This window comes from Glycine soja, chromosome 16 (genome assembly GCF_004193775.1).
Source record: "Glycine soja cultivar W05 chromosome 16, ASM419377v2, whole genome shotgun sequence".
Classification (NCBI taxonomy): Eukaryota; Viridiplantae; Streptophyta; class Magnoliopsida; order Fabales; family Fabaceae; genus Glycine; species Glycine soja.
Window position 1 is genome coordinate 4146970 of NC_041017.1, and position 20917 is coordinate 4167886.

At 34.9% G+C, this 20917-nt stretch overlaps 1 protein-coding gene across 2 annotated transcripts; it reads left to right on the forward strand.

The window, feature by feature from the left end:
- The first annotated feature begins 1908 nt into the window (after window positions 1–1908).
- Window positions 1909–20526, forward strand: LOC114390203 (transportin MOS14-like). Of its 2 annotated transcripts, none has more exons than XR_003661842.1 (24): window positions 1909–2469; window positions 3160–3258; window positions 3398–3622; window positions 3727–3846; window positions 4068–4151; window positions 4235–4294; window positions 6485–6613; window positions 6881–6942; window positions 8800–8856; window positions 11605–11728; window positions 12176–12307; window positions 13200–13280; window positions 13505–13618; window positions 13723–13802; window positions 14017–14152; window positions 14486–14635; window positions 15619–15704; window positions 16119–16306; window positions 16383–16475; window positions 17148–17335; window positions 17503–17614; window positions 18017–18174; window positions 18733–18834; window positions 18980–19096. XR_003661842.1 is itself a non-coding variant. In XM_028350903.1 (24 exons), the coding sequence occupies exons 1-24, from the start codon at window positions 2254–2256 to the stop codon at window positions 20079–20081; spliced, it is 3036 nt and encodes a 1011-aa protein (XP_028206704.1). In that variant the 5' UTR covers window positions 1911–2253; the 3' UTR covers window positions 20082–20526. The 2 variants fall into 2 exon arrangements, 1 of the variants encoding a protein (XP_028206704.1); XM_028350903.1 differs by lacking the exon at window positions 18733–18834 and adding an exon at window positions 19857–20526 and having other exon boundaries at window positions 1911–2469.
- Window positions 20527–20917: the final 391 nt, after the last annotated feature.

The following is a 20917-nucleotide window of genomic DNA, read 5'->3' on the forward strand; positions in this document are numbered from 1 at the left end:
ATTTAAACTTGCAAACAACTCGGTTCAGGTCAACTCAATCTAAAATTATAATTATTTTATATTTCTTTATGCAGAAATAAAAAATATGGAATTAATCAAATTAATTATATCAATCTAATAATATAAAATATATTACTATATATTTGTGTATGTTAAATTTATAATTGTTTACATGCTTTTATTTATTGATTTCATACAAAAAAATATAAAATTAACTAAAAATAATTATAGGAATTCAATAATATAAAATATTTAATATATGTATAGATTGATAGGTAGATAGATCTAGATATACAATAGATTTATATATCAAGTTGATTCATGAACCAATCAAATCGAGCTATAAGTAGCTCAAGTTCAACTCGTTTATATAACAGACTCAACTTTGAACTAAAATTCAACTCATTTGGTTCATGAATTAAATTCATTGAGTCAATTGTCAAATCGAGTCTCAAATTATGTTCGAGTTGGTTTGGTTCATTGTTGGTCTTAGTTACAACTTACAATGTTGTAGTTAAAATTTATAAAAAATAAGATTTAAATATGTTTTTGATTCCTAATATATACTCAAATTTTGCATTTGCTCTCTAGTAAATTTTTCCTTTGCAAAAGGTCCTTGATATTTGAAAAATTTTGTAATAAATCCTTGTCGTTAGAAGGGTTCCGTGAGATGTTGACATGTTTGTTAACTTGACATGTCAGTAAGCCATTTGTGGTGCCACATCAAATTAAATATAACATGTAAGTTGATGATGAGTCGTGTGACATGGCTCCATATTTATATTAAATTTTAAAAAAAAAATTGAGGGATCCTTTTGAAACAAAAATGTTGTCGTTTGAGAATGAAAGTTGGTCTTCTCCTTAGCAACCACCAACAAACACAAACCACACTACTATCACCAACTCGTCATCGCTCTGTCCCACTCTCTTCTTCCATTCGTCTCATCCAAAACCTTAACCTTCATATTTGTTCTTACTTGACTGAACAAAGTATCATAGATAGTCATGAGATTGTTCTGTCCAACGGCGACACAGGCCATGCCATCAAGTACGAGTTGGGGTTTCTGATGTTTGACAAAGTTGTTGTTGATCAATTTGCAGTATTAGAGTCTTTGGCGGTCGATGTTGATGGTGCCAGAGGAGATAAGAATAATTTTGTATCCGATGGAGTTGAGCTTTTAATTTGCTCGCAGAGAATCCCTAATTTTCCATTCGTCAACCTCATGAATTTGGTACAAGCGCGAGGGTATGCCATTGAATGTGGTGGTGGCGATGAGAACAACCATGAGCAATAGCAACAACCAAACCTTTAAGTCATACTACCACTTGAAAAACCCTAACCAGCCATGAAAGGATTATGTCGTGCGTCAAGTTCTCTCACGACAAAATCCGTCGAGCCACTCTCACCCTCCTCCACCACGTTAGCCACTTTGAAGGCATCTCCAATTCCCATTAATTTTGCTCTGCCTTCGAAGATCACACCCTTCGACGACTGCAAGATCCGCGACCATGACCACGACGTTTTTTGTGTCAATGTCAAGATCCTCATTGTATTTGCTAATTATTTTAAAAAAAATCATTTCTTACATGAAACCTCAACTTAGACTCAGAGAACACATGATATCACAGGTGGCTGGTTGACACGTTAAGTTAACGACCACGTCAACATCTAATAAAACCTTTTTAATGACAAGGATCAATTACAAAATGTTTCAAATGTTAGAGACATCACAAAAAAAAAAATTATTATGGAATAAACACAAAATTAGAGTATATATTAAGGATAAAAAATATATTTAAACTAAAAAATATTATAAAATAAATAAAATACTAGTATTAGGATACAATAGGTGAGAGAACCGTAGGATTAAACATAAGTCGGGTGAGGAAGGTGGCCAATGAGGGTAAAAGAATCTATAAAAAAAGGAGTTGGCGTATGGTGGGATGCAGAGGAGCAGAGCCAAACCTACCCGTCCCTCAATCACTCATTCACTCACAACTCACTCCTCTGTCACTCCTCTCATAGCCCGTAGCCGTCCGATGCAACAACGGTTAACTGAATTAATCCCTTCCAGGCGTCGCTCCCTCTTCCATCATCCATCATCATAACATCATAACATCACTCACTCTCTTCCGTCTGTTCTGTTCCTCTTTTTTCCCCCAATTTCCTTTTTCCAATAATAACATTTTTTTTCTTCCTTACTTGCTCGATTTTTTTAATTATAATTTTTAATAAAGAAAAAGCCAAACATCATGGAATTGGCAATGAAGGTGGCCGAGGCCGTCCATGTGCTGAACCACGATACGCAATCCTGCAACCGCGTCGCAGCGAATCAGTGGCTCGTCCAGTTCCAGCAAACCCACGCCGCCTGGGATGTCGCCACCGCCATCCTCACCGCCGATCGCCGCCTCCCCCTCCCCGCCAACTTCGAGGTCGAGTTCTTCGCCGCGCAGATTCTCAAACGCAAGGTCCTCTCTCCCTCTCCCTTTCTCTATCTGGAATCTCCTTCTCTCTCTAGCATTATTAGAACCTCCTTTGTTTGATGCTTATTATAGATTATGACGCTTTGGATTTCGTAATCGAGGTTTCTGCTTTTATACTTACTATCTTTGTGTTGCGTGTTTATAGATTGTGAACTCGATTGATTTAGTTAGTTAGGTAATCGAAGTGTTGAGATGAGAAGAAGATGTTGCTTCTTCTCAATTGAAGAATGTACTGAGCGTTTGCGTGTGTTGTTACACTGGCAGTGTTATTATTTAGTTTCGGTCCTTTCGGATTGAATTGGTTTTGTTAGTTATATAATTTAGTCAGTGTTATTAATTTATATGATAAGAAAAAAGGTGAGACTTCATTAGTGTTCGGGACTTTTATAGTTCTTCCTTGACTTTCGCGACCTTTTAATAATCTTTTGTTTTTAATTTCAAGTTCAACTGTAGTTAAGTTTTTATTTCTCAAGTCATTTGAGCAGTTTAGTGGTAACTTGCTGCTAGTAACTAATGTTTGAGGGTGTGAAGCTTCATTTCGTGTTTTCTTCTTGCTCTGGACTTTTTTGGTTCTATGAAGAGTCCCTTCCCCTATATAAAATGGAAACCAACAAATGCTCATGACCGATGCTTTGAAATATGTCGGTGATTATTTTTACATGTTTCAAATTACAGATACAAAATGAAGGTTATCTACTGCAATTAGGAGCTAAGGATGCTTTGTTAAACGCTCTCCTTCTTGCAGTCAAAAGATTTAGTACTGGTCCACCTCAGGTGCATGGTTTCTCTTTCTTTGTGATACTGCTAATCCTCTTTTCAAGGGAGGTGCTATGTGGACATTTAGTTGTCTTATAGATGTGTTAATGTTAAAAATAATTTGATTTGAACTTGTTCTTTGTTATTGTTGTGACAGCTTTTGACACAGATCTGTCTTGCACTCTCTGCTCTTGTACTTCAAGTTGCTGCACATGGAAACCCTATCGAGCAGCTTTTTTACAGTCTCCGGAATCTGCAGAGCCAGGATGATGGCAATTTTGCTGTCCTGGAAATGCTCACTGTCCTGCCAGAGGAAGTTGTTGACAACCAACGTATCGATTCTAAAATTAGTTCATTACACAAAAGCCACTATACCCAAGAGGTTTAGGAACTTTTGCTTTGATACATTCATCTATGCCTTGCTTTTCTGTGCATCCTCGCTCTATCACTCTGACTTCCTCACATTCTTTTATGTTTGTTTTACAGCTTCTCTCCCATACACCTATGGTTCTTGAGTTCTTGCTGCAGCAGTCTGAAACTAATTTTGATGGTTCTGTGCAACAACACGAAAGGAATAGGAAAATTCTACGCTGCTTATTGAGTTGGGTGCGCCATTATACCGATGTCTCATATGGTTTTTTGCAATTTTGCCACAGTGCATACTATGTTGCACTATTTTTAACTTTTAAGCATGGTTCTGGACAAGACATCTTTTGCTTTGGTTCTCATCTGTTTTATTTTAACAAGAAAGTTCATCCATCCCGTGCTTCATCATAAGCTTTCTGTTGTTTCTTGACTTTATTCTAGTTTTGTCTCAATGTGTTCAGGTTAAAGCAGGTTGCTTCTCTGAGATTTCTCCCGGAACATTGCCAGCTCACCCACTTTTAAATTTTTTGTTCAACTCATTGCAGGTATTCCAGTTCTCATGCACTTGATTCTTTAGATGAGTATTCATGACTACTCAAGATTAATTTATATTGCATTCTCTGTGTAGGTTCCTTTATCATTTGATCTAGCCATCGAAGTTCTTGTTGAACTTGTGACTAAACACGAGGTATGGCTGCCCAATTTGATCAAACATCTGTCATTCTGATCATTATTAATATGTTTGGCTAAGTGCACATCTGTAATTATTTTAAAGATGTTATTGTGCTACTAGTCTACTACTATGTTATTGATGTACTTTCTCATTCTCTTAGATTTTATAATATGTTCTAGAGTTCGAGTTATCTACTAGATTTTAGAGTTAGGTAGGTCCTTAAAATTATCATATGTAACTATACTGGTATGTTTTAAGTTTGAAGCTTTGCTCTCATACTATCTATATTCCTAGGATGGATGTGTGGTTGGCCTATATTCAAATAGAACAGTGAAATAACTGTTTTTTTTCTTGTTTAGGGTTTAAGATAGTCTAGGTCGAACATAACAGTTGAATTGATGGTTATTTAGAGGCATCTTATGCTAGGGGTGGTTTAGCAAGCTATAAGTTGATCATTAAAGGTCAATTTTATGGATTTTTGGGTGCTGTGAATTACATAATGGAAGTTGGAGTTGAAGGTTCTTACAGAAAATTCCTGAAGATGAATTAGTAAATGATGCAGAGTCAAGAGAGGCTTTAAATTGAGGAAAACATTAGAAATTGATGAAAGAGCAGCGATAGAAACCTGCTAGTGGAGTCCTGGTTCTTTGCCTTTCTCTTTTCCATTTTTTTTTATGAAGTTCTTCTTAAAAGAAAGCATATAACATGTTCAAGGCAGGCAGCTAGACTATTGACCCTGTTTTATTAATGTATTAACTGTTATTTTAGCTCATACAGCTGAAAACACAGTAAGATAAAAAAAACTGTGTCCTTTGAGCAGCCAGTTGGCAGTGTTGTTAAATAGAAGCCATGGTGCTGCCATGACGTAATGGTATGGTGAATTTTTTATAACGGCCATAGGCCATTTTTGAGGGGAGGCCCACCATGATGACAAGGTTGTCAAACTCTAGAGTTTATGTAAACTCGTGGAGACTCCGCAAACTCGACTCGCAAACTCATAAGAGTTTATTGAATATAAAAAAATTAAAATACCTATACGTTCTTAAAATGAGCATTTAAAAAACTAAAATATTATTGCTGATATTTGTTAATAAAAATATTAACTATAACAAATAAAATCAGTAATCAGTGTATAGAAATACAATAATACAACTATTCGGTGCTCCTAAATCAATGTATATTCCTAATATAAAAATACACTCTGAAATTTAAGGAATAAATAAGAAGTAGCAACTGTTTAACATGTAAATCAAATCCTAAATCAGTCTTCGCGATTCAGTCAAGAAAATATATCTTGGTTGGTGGCCTTGTCTTATACAGCAGAGACAAAGTTGCAGATCGAGACTTCAATGAACTCCAGAAATAAAACAACCTTCAAGCCTTCAACGAATGCCAGCAGCAGATTGAGCAGAGGACAGATCGAGGAAGAGAGCATGCAGAGGAAGAAGGGAAAAGCAGTGTAAAAATGTCACAGGGAAGTGCTTTAATTTGATCTTCTCCTTTCTGCTCTGGTTTGTGACCCAAGGAGGTGTTGTATCATTTAAAATCTTTCGTCACAACTGGACTTGCCAACTCAGGACTGAACTCGCGAGTTTAATTGAGTTTGTTCGAGTTTGATTGAGTCTGCTCGAGTCTACTGCAAAAACGAGTTTGGTCCCGAGTTAAATCGAAACATGGTTCTGAACTTTTAAACTCGTGCAATTTTACAAGTCAACTCGCAAGTTTGATAACCATGTATGGCAGCGTCATAAGGCACAATGCTGTGTTTATATGGCTGAATATCGGCCGTCCGCAATGTTCCACCATCTGCCATTGATAAACTGCCAGTTGGTTTTACTTTTACAAAGCTAATACCTCTGGTTGAGACAAGTGGTTTTTTCCATGTGTTTCTGAATCATTCTTCCCATCTCCTCTCCACTTTTCTGTTTTGCTAGTATGCATATTTCAAAATTGTGTTCCCCACTATGCTTTCTTTTTGCCATTTGTGATAAAGACTGACAAAAAAATGATTTTTTTAACTACTATTATTGCATGAGGCTAGAACTTTTCTGGATCCGTGTGTCTAATTTTTTCTACATAAGTTTGGGGTGAATTTTGGCAGTTTACCAAGTTAAACTAGTGTTTCTTTTCCTTACTTATCGCATTTCTATGCATAATGTTTCTGAAAATGGGTGATATATTGATTTTGATTTGGGTTTTCTTTAGGGAGTGCCCCAAATTTTGTTATGCAGAGTGCATTATCTGAAGGAAGTACTTCTTTTTCCAGCTCGTTCTAGGGGAGACATAAAAGTAATGGGTGGTCTTGCTTGCTTATTGTCAGAAATTGGGCAGGCTGTAAGTATAATATTTGAGTTCTTGAGGATTTCCAAAAATCCTCCTTGTTGTGGATACCTTTTTATTTGTTGTCTACTTGTCTGTTAGGATGGCTTTGTTTCCTAATGGTGACTATCGTTTATTTAATCTTACATGTTAGATATATGTGTATAACTCAGTTACTTATGGTTACTAACTTACTGTCATTCATTTAATTTTTCCATTGCTCCGTGCAATCTAAACAATGCATGTCTTATTTAACTTGTCAGCTTGTTAAATGTATGCTAGGCTCCATCTCTAATTGTAGAAGCAAGTGCAGAGGCCCTAGCCTTAACTGATGCTCTCTTGAGGTAATCTCAAATTTATTTAAAATTTTAATTGCTTTAGTTTAGTCTTTTCTGCTCATTTTTGGGTTTGAAGAAATCGAGGATTTTAGGGTTTATTACATATGTCCTATTCAACATAATCATTGAATGTGAACTCTTCATGCTGTGTTAGTGGATCTAAGATGCTCTCATAGTAAAATAGAACTATATAAAGGATACAAATTTTTGGGTATTAACTCTGATGAAGATTTACAATTTGGGAACTTGTATATTTTTTTTTTGAATGAATAACATTAGTGAGAGTAAAAGTCTCTAGGGAAAGAAATTTGAATTATATCAGCTCTTAACTCAGAAACAACAAAATCAGGAGCAAAATTAAAAACATGAAAATCCTCATTTGCCGTCAAGGCATGTGAAGCGTAAAAATATTACTCGCACAATGGCAAATGTATATCATATGCAGTAGTAACAGTGGACTGAAAGTCCGGTATTGAACCCAAAGGACCAGTTGTTGTGTTCCCAAACAATTAATTTTGTAAAACTAAGCAATTAAGATTAAATGAAAGATAATTGTGGTCAATTGTTCAATTTAGTAAATAAAAATTAAAGATAGAAGAGTTGATGTGAAAACAATTATAATAAGCAGCCTAGGATTGTGATTTCACACCTATCCCAATTTCTCCCAATTCTAATTCTAACAAAACTCTAAATATTGTCAATTACCGGTATTTTCAAATTCAGTTATTAACCTTTGGTCAAGTTTTAATAACGTTTTTTATCCTAATCAATACTCAATTGATCATAGAAATATCATATTAGGTTAAATGATTAAGTTCAAAACAAGGGTGATCAATTAATTAATCTACCAAAATTTCTCATAACCAATTTAATCATGCAAGTTACGTAGAAACAATCTCTTCCTAGATCATTTAGTTACACTCAAATGGTCATTGTCATGCAATAGATTAAGATTTGGAGTGATCAATTCCAAATTAACAATTAACAATAAAGAACAAAGAAGAGATTTAATTGACTGGAAAACATCAAGCGTTTTGTTAAAATCAGAAAAGGATACAAGAGTATGACTACATCACAATCTCGAACTAGAGAGACTAGTTGTTCATAGCCACAACAAAACTAGAAATCCCAATAAAGAACACAGACATAGCAAAAGAGGAGACTTGGCTAAAATCAGTCCCAATTGTGATTTTTGTGCTCCTCCGTAGCTAAGAGACTCTCACACAACCCTCTTCTCCCTCAAAACTCTCAAGAACGTAATAGTATTCCTTATAATATTCTGCGGAAGTCCTCCTTCTATCTTTCCTTAACTAAAGAATCAATTAGGATTTAAATCTAGCTTGTGATCCTTGCAATCTTTAAGTGACAAGTGACACAGGCAGACCATGGGTGTAAAAAATTACCACACACATACATAATTACCGCAATTGTACAAAATTACCATGATCGTGGTCTTTTGATGGGCTCCAAAAATCCAAGATTTTTAGCTGTTTTCCCCATAAAGCCTCTTAAGCACCTATCTTTCACAAACTTATACCAAATCATGAGTTTTACCAAATATATCAAAATACATGAATATGACATGAAAACTCACATCAAAATACTGTCAAATATGAGTTTCGCTAATTTATCTGCAACTTGATTGACTTTTCTCAGAATGATTCCAAGTAATGTTGCTGTCATGAGAATGAATTTTATGAATAGCTTGGACAATATTTGTATGAACATACAAGTTCATACAAAGACACTTTTTTCATGTTCTCATAGTTTTGCATATTTCTAATCAGCTTGTTTGCATATAGCATATTATTATAGATTTGTTTGGTTTTCAGATTAACCTATTGAATTTGAATATGCTAACAGCTGTGTGGCATTTCCAAGTGAAGATTGGGAGATTGCAGACTCAACACTGCAGTTTTGGTAATGCAATTTTAGTAAGGCTTTACAACTTGTTTACTAAGGAAAGAGGAATGCTAGCGATACTCTCTCTGACACTCTCTTTCGAATACTCTCTCTGTGATTGGTTAGAATTTATTGAAAATCACTAATTTTGATAGGTTTATTAGTGATTTTCAATAAATTCTAACCAATCACAGAGAGAGTATTCGAAAGAGAGTGTCAGAGAGAGTGTTGCTAGCATTTTTCTTGGGGAAATTACACTAGGTAGGTACCCTTGAGTTTTCTTACACGACACACTACCCTTATCTTGGGATCAGGTTACACTTGATACCCCTTGAGCTAATGTCCATTAACAGGAGTTGTTCTCCTTGCCATAGTGATCATTAAACCCTCTTATCCCTCTCTGCATTGTCTCTTTTTGTCCTTCACCTCTGATTCTCTGAAAGTACAATTAAGAAGAGATAGAAAAGCTTCAAGGAGCTTCTTTGTGAAAAGTTGAGAACTTTCACCAATGATCTTGTGTTGTATATATCAGTATCAAAATGACACTGTTCCTCATGGTAGGTGCTGTTAACAGTAGTTTTATTTGCCCTGCAAAATTTGTAAATAAAAGTAGGGTCCTGTGCTTTACTGGTTGCAATGAAGAAGCTACAAATAAGGATAAAAGGGAAGATAGGTCATGTTTCAGATTTGATTTTCTATTCTAATGGATATTGAACACCATATTCAACTAGAGTTTGTGTGTGTGTGGTATAAGAAAACCTCGGGTACCAAGTGCAATTTCCCCTTGTTTATTTTGTTTAAGGATCTCTACTCATTAATCATTCGAGATATGATGTGTAACAGTGTTTTACTGTAATGCTGTGTGTGAGACCGCATGGAATACTCTTATTTATAATGAAGGAGGTTTACAAAATAAGGAAACTAATAAGGAGTAATAAGGGAAATAATCCCATACAAAACTGCTGTAATTAAAACATATCAAATCATATATTTCACATGATGTATGTGTGATATCCCTATGTTGCTCTATTTGTGTGCTCTCTCTCTTTTTTTGAACCCTTTCGTATAGTTTCTTGTTTGTAGCCATTTATTCTCCTAAGCATGTCAAATATTTGGTTGTTGTTCTTGCTGCTAAATGATTATGAGCTTTGATATAACATTTTCTTTTCTTTGGGAATGTTCATGTTAAAATGTCTTATATATTCAATATAGCATATCATATTGTTGGAAAGCAACCTTAACTGTGTCACCCCTAGCCTTCAAGTGCCTCTCGAAAAGGGCTACCTATGGAGTGGCAGACCAGAAAAACTGAGTGAAGCATTGTAGTGTGGAGCCTTAATTTCGTCACCCCTAGCATGCAATTGTCTCTCGGAAAGGAGGGTTACCTACGGAGGGGCTGAATAGAAAAGCTGAGGGAAGAGTCATAGTGTTGAGCCACCAAGATGCCAATTCTCAGTGGGTTGAGATCCCACATCTACTGGAGATATGACCAATTAGTCATTATAAGGCTTGGGCAGTCCTCACATTTCAAGCCAGTTTTGTGGGTTGAGTTAGGCCCTAAGCCCAAATTCTAAGCGTATATGGTAGATTGAATTAGGAGCAATTTTATTAAGTATTAACTGTTATAGGATCATATCATTGCAATTAATATTATCGTACTATATATAGAGACTATGTGTGGATTGTCCAAAGACACTTTCCTCTCAACATGTCAACACCAGCATGCCCTTTCTTCCACGACAATTTCCAGTGAGCTTCCACCAATCAACTTTCTGGTGACCTCAAAATTTCATGTCCGGTTTTGAAACCCTTGAGATTAGAAATGCCAAGTCTTGATTGTCCAAACCTTGAAGTTTTACTGCTGTTAGCCTCTCCATGCAGTTTACCTGAAGTCCGCTACACCTTTAACATCTTCACTGGTGCTTGAGAGAGTGTGAGCCACTTTTGTGATTCCATAGGATCATGAAAACTCACCAGCATGAGACTTCCCAAGCCACTTTGGATCCTATCTTGGCCATTTTAGGGGTTTGAGATTCGGGTCTCATAGTTCTGTGTTCTTTGAACAACTCTGATGGGCCTCATGTGGGCATATAATTAAGAACAACGCCAACCATAGAAGGGGTAAAGGAACAATGGTAGGATGTGAAATGGCATGGAAAATGGAGGGGAGAAGTCTGTTAATACCAGACTAACATAATAGACAGGACAGGAGGCAGCAGGAGAGTGGGGAGGGAGTTGTAATCATTGAGAATGAGAGGAATGAGGGATAGGGGGGGGGGGGGGGGGGGGAGGTAGGCAATCATTTGGGTAGTTTGAGGGTGTGTGTTGCTAACTTGCCATAGGACAGAGAAGGTCTCTGATAATTTCTTGATTTGTTTTCTGTTTCTGAATTGTCCTGCACTAGTCTATTGTAATCTGAGGTTTGTTCTCTGGATTCTCCTATTATTTCTATAGTAAATTCCAGTTCCTATCTGATTTACTGCATGTCCAGATCTTTCCAGTCCTTTTTTTGAAGTACTCCAAGTGTTGCTTATTTTTTGGCAATATAATATAATTAAGCATAATGTGATTTTTGCAGTGTTTAGGATTTATCTGAGACTTTCTTACTAATATTTCCCCTTAAAACTTTGTGGTGTTATGTGATGATATGCAGAGACTAGGAAGCCTTTCTGTACCTGTTAGCTTCTCAACTTCTTAATTATTTTTTATATCCTCTCTCATTGATGATGAACACACTCATCATAAGCACAAAATATCTTGTTACAGGTCCACTCTTGCAAGCTATATACTTGGCATTGATGAAGATGGTGTAAAAAGTAGAAAACGTGTGGAAGATATTTTTTCTCCCGTGTTCTCGACATTACTTGATTCACTGTTATTGCGTTCTCAGGTTTGTTCATGTCTATTTGCATTTTTCCAATATGGGCATGGATTAATTCAATATTGCTCTCTTATTTATGTCTTTTTTCAGGGAGGGGAGGAGATTCTATTTGCTTTTTTCTACCATGGACATTTTCTACTTCATAAATAATCTTTAAACTAGTTCACAAGAGAGTGAAGGAAATTTTCCTAATCATTGGTTGTTGTGTTCTAAGCGATAGTGTCCTCATTTTATGAATACTGGATCTATTATTTGTTCCATTAAAAATATCAACCTACCACTTATGATTACTGTGGTATATTGGTATTCATTTTTGTTTGTGAGCATAACCTTTATTCAAGTGTGTAGCTTGACTGGTTGATCTTTTCTTTGCTAAGAATCCTTTGAGCTTCCTTGTATTAAAAGATTGAATCTTTTGAGTAAATTGCCTTTTCTTTCCCTCTGGGTGCTTAACAGGTGATTGATTCTACATACAATGATGAGGGAAGAGTAGATTTGCCCGATGGCCTTATCCATTTCAGGGTGAACCTAGTAGAACTTTTGGTGGATATATGTCACCTGTTAGGATCTGCCACATTTATGCAAAAGGTGCTTTTGGAAAGTTTGGTTTCTTTTCTTTCTTTTTTGACTTGGTTTCCTGGGCTTGGTTTTATGTCTAACACTTTTTATTTGGTATCCAATAGCTGATAACTGATAATCACGAATTGTGAATCTGTTTGATCATGTTGGGTTATTATGAATAGATACTAATTGTTGATGGTTCAGAGAAAGTTTAGAGAGAAGATGAATAATTCTGAGGAACAGAAAAAATGATTTCATTCCAAAGTGTATTAGTACAGCAGTTTGGTATTTATAGTGAGGTTAGTTATAACAGATCTAGCAAACCCAAGGCTTAAGACAGTTGTCAAACTAACTGGCTTACTTAGACTGGGTAATACCCAAGAGATTACAGTAATAGACTGATCTCAATACAATATTCACACACTGATTATAGTGATAGATAAAAATAATGATTTCATTCAAACTTTTGGTGTAGTTGAATTTGAGGCTTGCTTACAATGGGAAGCTGATCCAATAAGTTGTTGATATATATCCTGATCTTTCCAAGAAGAAAAACAATATCTTTGCAATTTTTGCTTGATAAAAGACACTATAGCTGGAAAAAGATAAATAGTATTATACCGCATTGATCATAAAAACTGACTGAGCATTTAAGTTTTTGAAGTACAGGCAATGATAACAATTCAACACAACAAACCGAGCATGATAAATATTAAAAAACTAACTGAGCAGGATAAATAAATTTGACAGGAAATGTTCATGTAAGTTCTTGAATGGAAAATAGTTTGTTACCCAGTTTCAGGCTATATTCTAGTTAATGTATGTCAAACAACTATTGATCATTATCATTAGTGCATCATGCCAATTTATTTAGTCAGCAAAGTCTCAATTCTCAATTTGAATATCGTTGTACTTACAGCTCTTCATTGGTGGGTGGGCATCTCATAATCTATCAATCCCTTGGAAAGAAGTGGAAAGCAAGCTTTTTGCTCTTAATGCTGTGAGTAAAACTTGCTGCTTTCATTTTGGATTCTTTATTGGCCTGTTAATTATAGCAGTCAGACTGGTGATTTGGCATGCAACAATATATGTAATAACATCTGGGTCTCATGGTTGACACTTTTGTTTACTGAAAACTAATGCACTTTTATACCTTGTAAATTTAGATAGTAGCCCAGTTGTGGTATACCATGTTTATTTATGGCAATACTTTCTTTACTCCAGGTTGCTGATGTAATCATACAGGATGGCCAAAGTTATGATTTCTCTGTAGTTATGCAGTTGGTGACCATGTTGTCCATTAAACCTTCTGATGGCTTGAAGGGTTTTATTTGCATTGTGGGTTATATATGAGCTCTTTCATTTCCTCTGTTGGCAGCATTTAGTTCTAAGCAGTATTTATTCCATTTTACTGTCCATTCAAAAGTGTACTTTTATTTTAGGTATACAGATCTCTAGCAGATGCTGTTGGTTCTTATTCCAAGTGGATATCTGCTTTTAAGGAAAATTTTAGAGCCTTGCTGTGAGTACTACAAAACTCCATTTTTGCATGGTATTCATGATTAATTAGTTTTTTTGCTATGTTTTATTATTTTAATTACCTTAGCTCATTCTTGTTAATAGATATATTCGATCGGGGTTTAAGATTTGTTTAATTAAACCTTAAATAACTTTGTTGATAATTGACAATTCTCAGTATTCACATATTCATGTGCTACAAACCTTTCTACTTTCAGATTATTTCTTGCTATTGGGATTTCAGAACCTCTATCTTCGAATGCTTGTGCATCTGCCTTGCGTAAAGTCTGCGAAGATGCTTCTGTAGTAATTTATGAACCTTCAAATTTGGAAATTTTAATGTGGATAGGAGAGGTGGGTTACTCTATTCTTGCAATGGAGTAAATATCTGGATGATAATATCATGTATTAAGTTCTATGATGCATAGTGTTCCTGAATTTCTGTTATCATATTTTCTCTCTACATGTTTGAAATTTGTGTTACCATCTATGCAATATGTACATGGCTAAAGATACTTCGCATCTTAATGTTCATAGGCGTTAATGGATTTGATTTTTTTATATAATTTATCTAAATTTCCGAGTCAGTATATGAAATCCTTTTGGTGCATGGTATATGATATCTTTCTCAAATATCTGGCTGAACTATGGATTCACTTTTAGCCTAAGTCATGCTTGTTGCTGTAGGGTTTAGACAAGTGGCATTTATCTTTGGAAGATGAGGAAGAAGTTATGCATGCTATAAGTCTGATCCTTGGTTCTGTTCCCAGTCGAGAACTAAAGAACAAGTTATTGGCTAAATTGCTTTCACCTAGCTATGAAGCTATTGGGAAACTTGTGAGCCTTCTTTTTCCTTTCTTGTTCACTGCTGATTTTGACTGTGTGATGCCTACTTTGACCAGCTCTAGTGAGCTGGTTGTTTCAACTGCATTCTTTCAGTATTGTGTACTGATTCATCTGTATTTTTCTTAAAGGTTTTCCTGGACAATTAAATCAAAATTTGCTCAATGTTAATTTGTATGTGAAGATGTAAACTGAAATTTTGACTATGATTCTGATAATATAGTGCACACGAATTGTTGGCTAATTGCTGTTATTCACCCTGTTCTCTGAAGTTTATTTATTTTTGGTAGAGATAGAAAATAAGGTGGTAAAGGAAAATTAAAGGCACATAAACAATGATTCTTTACTTGGTTTCTTGTTATACAATGATTTTGGGCTCAGCTGATGTTCCCTAAACTGAAATGTTTTTCTTGTCTGAGTTGTCTCTACTTCTAGTATATATGTATTTCTAAAGGGAAGCATCTGCTACATAACATATTTTATAGCCACCGTCTTTGCTGTGAAATTCCTGTGTTTCTGATAATTGCTTTCTTAAAAAACACTTTATAAAAAGCATAATTATAAAGAAATAACTTTGTGATTTTTTTAGTTCTGCTTCTACTTTTGCTTTCTAGGGTAACCATCACTTTCTTGCTTCTCTTTAACAACAGATTTTCTGTTTCTGCTGTCACTTATCTGTCACATTTACTTTGGCCATAAAGTTAAAAAAATAAAAATAAAAAGTAGCTTTTATTGATATCACTTCACAGACTAACAGGAGAATTATGATGCTTTCTGCAGTTGAACATTTAAATTGTCCATAATATTTGTTGCATAAGTTGAAGAAATTGTAGCTACTACCACTGCTGGGGGGGGATATTGTTTATGATCTTCTATAACTTATTTTTCCATTATAAATTTCTAGATGCATTTGTTTGAGAGCATTTTCTGTGTAATGTGCTCTTTGAATTGGTGGATCTCATCCTATTTTTTTTCAGGTTGATCCAGAGATCAGCCTTTCTCTTAAACAGAACCCTGCTTCTTATACACAAGTTTTGAATGCTTCCTCAAGAGGGTTGCACAGGTATGCTGGTGAATAGTCTGGTTTTCTTATTAAATTCATTTTACTAGATGACAGATTGTTTGTCAGATTTTCTTGTTCATTACATTTTTTTCTTAATAAAACTGATTTGGACTTGCAAGCAAGTGTCCAATGTGGAATTTGTATATTCAAATCTAGTTCTCTATCAGTCTTTCATTCACACCTTTTATCTAGACATTATCAAATATCAATCTCTCACTGTTACAAGTCTTGCTTATGTTATGCTCTACATTTTGCACACTGAATAGGTTGCTAGTTGCAGGATTGTGTTTCTTTAGTTTTTTCCTCACAGTTTGTTACTTGTCCCTTCTTCACTAGTATTGAGTCTTTTTGTATTCGACAGTATAAGTTTGTTGTGGTCATTTCCTTCTCTCATTTATAATCCTTTAAATTCAGAATGGGAACTGTATTCAGTCATCTTCCCATATCCATGGCAACTGAGCCTGCTGCAGATGACTCAATACTTTCACTGCTAAGGGTTTTCTGGCCCATCTTGGAGAAATTTTTTGGCTCTGAGCATATGGAAAATGGCAATTTATCCGTAGCAGCTTGCCGAGCTCTTTCACTAGCTGTTCGATCTTCAGGTTTACCCACTTGGACACATTTGTTTACAGTTCTTTGGTTCCTCTTGTGATAAATATATAGTTTTTTGATGTGCAGGTCAGCATTTTGTGACATTACTGCCCAAGGTGCTGGACTGGCTTTCAACAAATTTTGTTTTATTCCAAAGTCATGAATGCTATATAAGAACTGGTAGGGATTTTTTATGTTCTCTCGTTCATTTAATTCCCTATTATGCATATTCCAAGATGCATGTCACTGTACTGGTTGAAGTGATTGTTAAATCTTAATGACTTTGGCAAAGTACTGGTATATGATTAATTTGGAAAGTAAAGACTTTGTGATTATTTTTATCTGGTATTTACATAGGCTTGTATCTTTATGATTGTCAATCAAGAAAGCATTATTTGATGCCATAACAATCTTATTTTTTTGTACTTGTTTCCATATTCTGATTAGTAGACCTGGACTCGTGTGATGCACGAGTTGTGTAATTTTATTTTTTTTGGGTTTATTGGAGGTTTTAAATATTATAAACAAAAAAAGGAAATATTATAGATAGGGAGGAAAGTATTTTAAACACCCTCAAAGAGATAATAGGTTTTTTTTTTGTATTTGAAAAATGTTTCATGAACACCCATTATGGTAGGCTACATCTAAGTAATGATAACCTAACAATGAAGAGGTTAGGCATTACAAATTTAATATGGTAGGCTACAACTAATGTGGAGGTTTAGGAAGGAACAAATGTCTTGGACGAAAGTGGATTTATATATATTAAAATTAAGATAAGATGTTATTGTGCTCCTTCTGGGTTGTTGCAGTGAACCTTTACTAATTTCCTGATTCAAACAATATTTTCAGCTTCCATTGTCATTGAAGAATTTGGTCATCTAGAGGAGTACGGACGTTTATTTGTCACTTCATTTGAAAGATTTACTCATGCAGCTTCTGTAATGGCCCTAACTTCCTCCTACATATGTGACCAAGAACCTGACTTAGTGGAGGCCTACACCAATTTTGCTTCTACATTTATCCGATCCTGTAATAAGGTCTTTCTCATTCCATTTGCCTTATTTCGTTTTTGGAGAGTAGGGATACAGAGTCTTCAGTGTTGAAGAAACTGGTTTGAATTTTTTTATTAATATTTTGGTTAGATTTAATTGCTGTTGTAAAAATGAAGTCTGCATATCTTTACCTGATAGATGATGTATCACAGGATGCCCTATCAGCTTGTGGTTCTCTTCTTGAAATTTCTATTCAGAAGGCAGCTATATGTTGCACAGCCATGCACCGTGGTGCAGCGCTTGCCGCAATGTCATATTTATCTTGTAAGAAAAGTTTATATTGCTTTTGTTGTTGTCTTATTTGTTTTAAATGCAAAACTCTTTCTTCTATGGAGGGGAAAGGATACGAAAATTAAACTATTTAAAGTATAAAAGTTATAAGAAAATGAAGAATATCATCAATTAAAATCATGTAGCCAAACAAACTTCTGGAATAAATTGCTACTAAATTCTAGAATAGTGATGTTAATATTTATTTGACTTTGTTTGTAGTTGCCTTCTATTTAAATGTACACTTAATTCTATTTTTTATGTTTTTACTCTAGTTTATGAAACTTTGATGTAATATTGACTAGAGTCATTTGTTTATATTTTTGTGTTAGATAATGTCTCATCTTTTAACTCATTAATTGTAGTTCATTGACTGTGATTTCTCTTACTCTTCAGGTTTCTTAGATGTGGGCCTTGTCTCTTTGTTAGAATGCATGAATTGTATTACTGAGGGATCATTCAACATCACAGCCATTCATGTCATATCTCACAGTGGTGAGGGTCTTGTATCGAATGTGGTGTATGCTTTACTTGGTGTGTCTGCAATGTCACGGGTAAATCTCTCATTAGTGAATTTCTTTAATATTCTCGAGCAAATAAAATGTATGTTCGTTACTTTGTATAATGAAGTAAAGCAATAGGAAATATGGTAAACTATGGGAGAAATTGATTCTGCTAGGATGAAGTTTGGCTATTTATTATCCTTAAGAAGTCAATCTCTTGCTGCAACCTTCACTTTTTTCTTATAATGCATTTTGCATAGAAGTGAATCTTTATTGCCCGCCTTTACATTTTCTGCAAAGGACCGCTAGTCAACTAGGGTTTTAACATCTGATTTTTATTAAGGGAAAAATAGAATTTCTTGTAGTTCTTATACGAATCACAAAAGTAAGAATAGGACTAAGCAAAGCAGTTTACATTCGAAAAATAGGTTTTCAGATTCCCATTAGTTGTTGGTAAAAAATAAAGATCCCCATTAGTTGATTTTAGTCAGTTTTGCATTATGCAGATTCATCCCTCACTTGAAAATTCAAATTTCCCATTAGTTGTTGGTAAAAAAAAAAAAAAAAAGATCCCCATTAGTTGATTTTAGTCAGTTTCGCATTATGCAGGCAGATTCATCCCTCACTTGAAAATTCAAATGATAACTTCCATTTCCGTAACATATTGGTGTCTTTCTATGCTCATTAATAACCCAAAAGTATCTGTGAAGAGTTAAGTTTTCTATATTCTTTTCTTCTTTTCCCTCTCCCTAGCTTCATTTGTTTGTTTCAGCATTAATTGTTCTTTAAGCCTAATGCATGGAAGTTTATAGTTTTGATTGATACATGGCTAAAAGAATTGTTTTTTACATGATAGGTTCACAAGTGTGCTACAATTTTGCAACAACTGGCAGCAATTTGCACTTTAACTGAAAGAACAACGTGGAAGGCTATACTTTGCTGGCAAACTCTCCATGGCTGGCTGCATGCAGCGGTCTCTCTCCCAGTCCTTTTTGTTTGCATTCTTAGTAATTATGTCACCTTTAAGATTTGTTTATTTGTTTGACTCTTCCTATATAAAGAAACTAGCAGTTAGGGTTAGATTTTCTTCTAAATTTCCTATCTCCATGAAACTTAAAACCTGGACTAGATCATCATTTTTTTTTTCTCCCCTCATCATTTATAACAGTTTATATTTTTATTATGAATGGATTGGATGACATAAGTTCCTGTTGTCCTCTTTTGATCTGACTTAAGTTGGCTGTGAAATTCTCTAGTGGCTTATGGTCAAGATAGCCAGGTGCATCTGGTTGCAGTCAGTTGATTAGGCTGTAAACAGTAAGGCATGTATAGATCAGTTAAGATGAGGCAATCAGTTATAAATAACTGGTAATTTAATCAGTGAAAGGACTCTTCATAGAATGTCTGGTACGAGACAAGTTTTGTTCTGGCTCAAGATGTATTGATTTTTTTAGTTTTAAATACATAAACATGGGCAGGGAACTGGGGATCAAGATAGGTTAGTATGTTCTAACGGATGCTTGTGTTGATGTGCATGGATATGGAAATGTAGCAATCTGCTCCATGGTTTGTGCCTGTTATCAGATACATCTTTTTTAGTAATTTTAATGTTTTAAAAATTAATGAACTTTACTGTCTATTTTGCCATTGTGATCTTATGAGTTTATGGGCTTCATGTCTTTGCAACCATTCTACTTATTGTGCTCAGTTTGATTGACAATTTAAGTTTTCAGGTTCAGGCTCTTCCTTCTGAGTACCTTAACCATGGAGAAGCAGAGGCCATAGTGCCACTTTGGTCCAAGGCTCTAGCTGATGCAGCCTCTGATTATCTTGAGAGCAAGAACTCTGATGGATTAAAGAGTGATTTTGGGCATATGCAAGGAAAGGGTGGCCGAGTTTTAAAACGGCTGGTTCGGGAATTTGCTGATTCTCACCGCAATATTCCAAATCTAACTTGAGCACTGAATGGACATTTTTGTTTATTAATTAACCAATGCGCTTCCACATGCAGGTTCAAGAGTTCACGAGGCACCTTTGGTCTTTCCTAACGGTACCTGTATTATTTGTTGTAAATTGATGAGATATGTATAGATGCGCGTATTGTCAACTGTGGTGCCCTATTTAAAATGCCTCACCAATTTCCATTACTATTATTTTTCTGTATTTTTGCCATCTGTACAGTATATGCCCACAATTTTGGCCCTCAAAAGGTTAGGATAGATGCCCCCTTTTTATCAAATTGTACAGGATATCCATGAAGGATCATCCGCATATGGAATTTAGAGATTTTGAAGGAAAGTAAATTAATGACATTATATTCTATAGTCATTTTCGTTGTACCACATGAAATGGCTTGAATTACTATAGATGAAACTATTATTGGCAAGAGAATAGTTTTGCATACATGAGATGTTGAGAAGCTTTATTTCACTATGCTGAAGTTTACAAAAATCTAAGAATGTTGGTTACTCAAATTATCCTTCATGACTATTTGAATATGTGTTGTGAAGTTTATTTCAAATGCGTTCATATCCAATTATTTTACAATTATCCATCTTTTTTACACACTCAAACTCTTTATTTTATAGTTAGAAGTCTTTCAAACTTGAATTTGTTTGCAAGTTATGTTATCAGTAGGTAAGAAAATATTAAAAAGAAGATTTTTCCATTTCAATATGACTTATACTTTTCCTTGATCCATGACAATTTTTAAACAAGTTCCTGAACTATGATAAAAAAAAAAGATGTCAATTAAATTCTTATTTATATTTATTTTTTAATTAGGTCCCCGTTG

What these genes read in the sequence shown, in the direction of transcription:
- LOC114390203 (XM_028350903.1), top strand. Translation starts at nt 2,254, where the DNA reads ATGGAATTGGCAATGAAGGTGGCCGAGGCCGTCCATGTGCTGAACCAC. An exon ending in GACTCAACACTGCAGTTTTG is followed by an intron (nt 8,857 to 11,604) that starts GTAATGCAATTT and finishes ATCTTGTTACAG; the next exon opens with GTCCACTCTTGCAAGCTATA. An exon ending in GAAAATTTTAGAGCCTTGCT is followed by an intron (nt 13,803 to 14,016) that starts GTGAGTACTACA and finishes TTCTACTTTCAG; the next exon opens with ATTATTTCTTGCTATTGGGA.